Source organism: Limulus polyphemus, unplaced genomic scaffold (assembly GCF_000517525.1).
Source record: "Limulus polyphemus unplaced genomic scaffold, Limulus_polyphemus-2.1.2 Scaffold1854, whole genome shotgun sequence".
In the NCBI taxonomy this organism is placed as follows: Eukaryota; Metazoa; Arthropoda; class Merostomata; order Xiphosura; family Limulidae; genus Limulus; species Limulus polyphemus.
The window spans coordinates 199,169-200,140 of NW_013667464.1; the positions used below are offsets into that span (position 1 = coordinate 199,169).

The 972-nt window shown below is 39.5% G+C and overlaps 1 protein-coding gene across 2 annotated transcripts in view; it reads right to left on the reverse strand.

Moving 5' to 3' along the window:
• The window catches only part of LOC111087191 (LIM domain and actin-binding protein 1-like), a 9,386-nt gene that overhangs the window by 5,296 nt on the left and 3,118 nt on the right, over window positions 1–972 (reverse strand). Inside the window, exon 2 of one of the 2 annotated variants that reach the window (XM_022392999.1) lies at window positions 9–326. The exons of the other annotated variant lie outside the window; for it this stretch is intronic. Within the exon in view, the coding sequence (XP_022248707.1) occupies window positions 285–326 (42 nt within the window). The 3' untranslated portion in view covers window positions 9–284. Of the gene's footprint in view, window positions 1–8; window positions 327–972 lie in introns of those variants that run through there. 2 annotated transcript variants of the gene reach the window in all.

Below are 972 nucleotides of genomic sequence, written 5' to 3' on the forward strand. Positions count from 1 at the left end.
TTAATTATGCCGTCGTTGGAGGATTTCATATACAGCTACAGTTACACGGAAAAATATCCACACATTGATGTTTAATTATGCCGTCGTTGGAGGATTTCATATACAGCTACAGTTACACGGAAAAATATCCACACATTGATGTTTAATTATGCCGTCGTTGGAGGATTTCATATACAGCTACAGTTACACGGGAAAATATCCACACATTGATGTTTAATTATGCCGTCGTTGGAGGATTTCATATACAGCTACAGTTAGAGGGGAAAATATCCACACATTGATGTTTAATTATTCCGTCGTTGGAGGATTTCGAGAAAAATTTTTTCCTGTAATACCGCCGTAATATATGTTGTAATAGATACAGTTTGTTTGTTTTGAATTTCGCGCAAAGCTACACGAGGGCTATCTGCTCCAGCCGTCCCTAATTTATCAGTGTGAGACAGCTAGTAATCACCACCCACCGCCAACTTTTGGGCTACTCTTTTACCAACGAATAGTGGGATTGACCGTCACATTATAACGCCCCCATGGCTGAAAGGGCGAGCATGTTTGGTGTGACGGGGATTCGAACCCGCGGCCCCTCAGATTGAGAGTCGAGCGCCCTAACCACCTGGCCGTGCCGGGCAATAGATAAAGATTAGCGACAAACATAAACCGATCAAAACCCACAATGGAATATACCACTCGTTTGTTTGTGGATTTGTTGGTTTGTCAAATCTTCCTACCTTTCACTAAAATTCGAAATATTTTTGTTTTATACTCCACAGAAATATTTTTGTGTCACACTCCACACCTTTATTGCTTTATGAATTGAAAAGAGAAATTAATTAAGGGAGAAAACAAACCGTTAAGACAGTTTGTGGTCACGTGCAGTTATTGTTGGTGTAAAAGTGAACCATTACAAATAATTTAGTCGAATCATTTACTCGCTAGTCGTGTTTTTCTTCCCATTTATATATATTGTTACGTCTC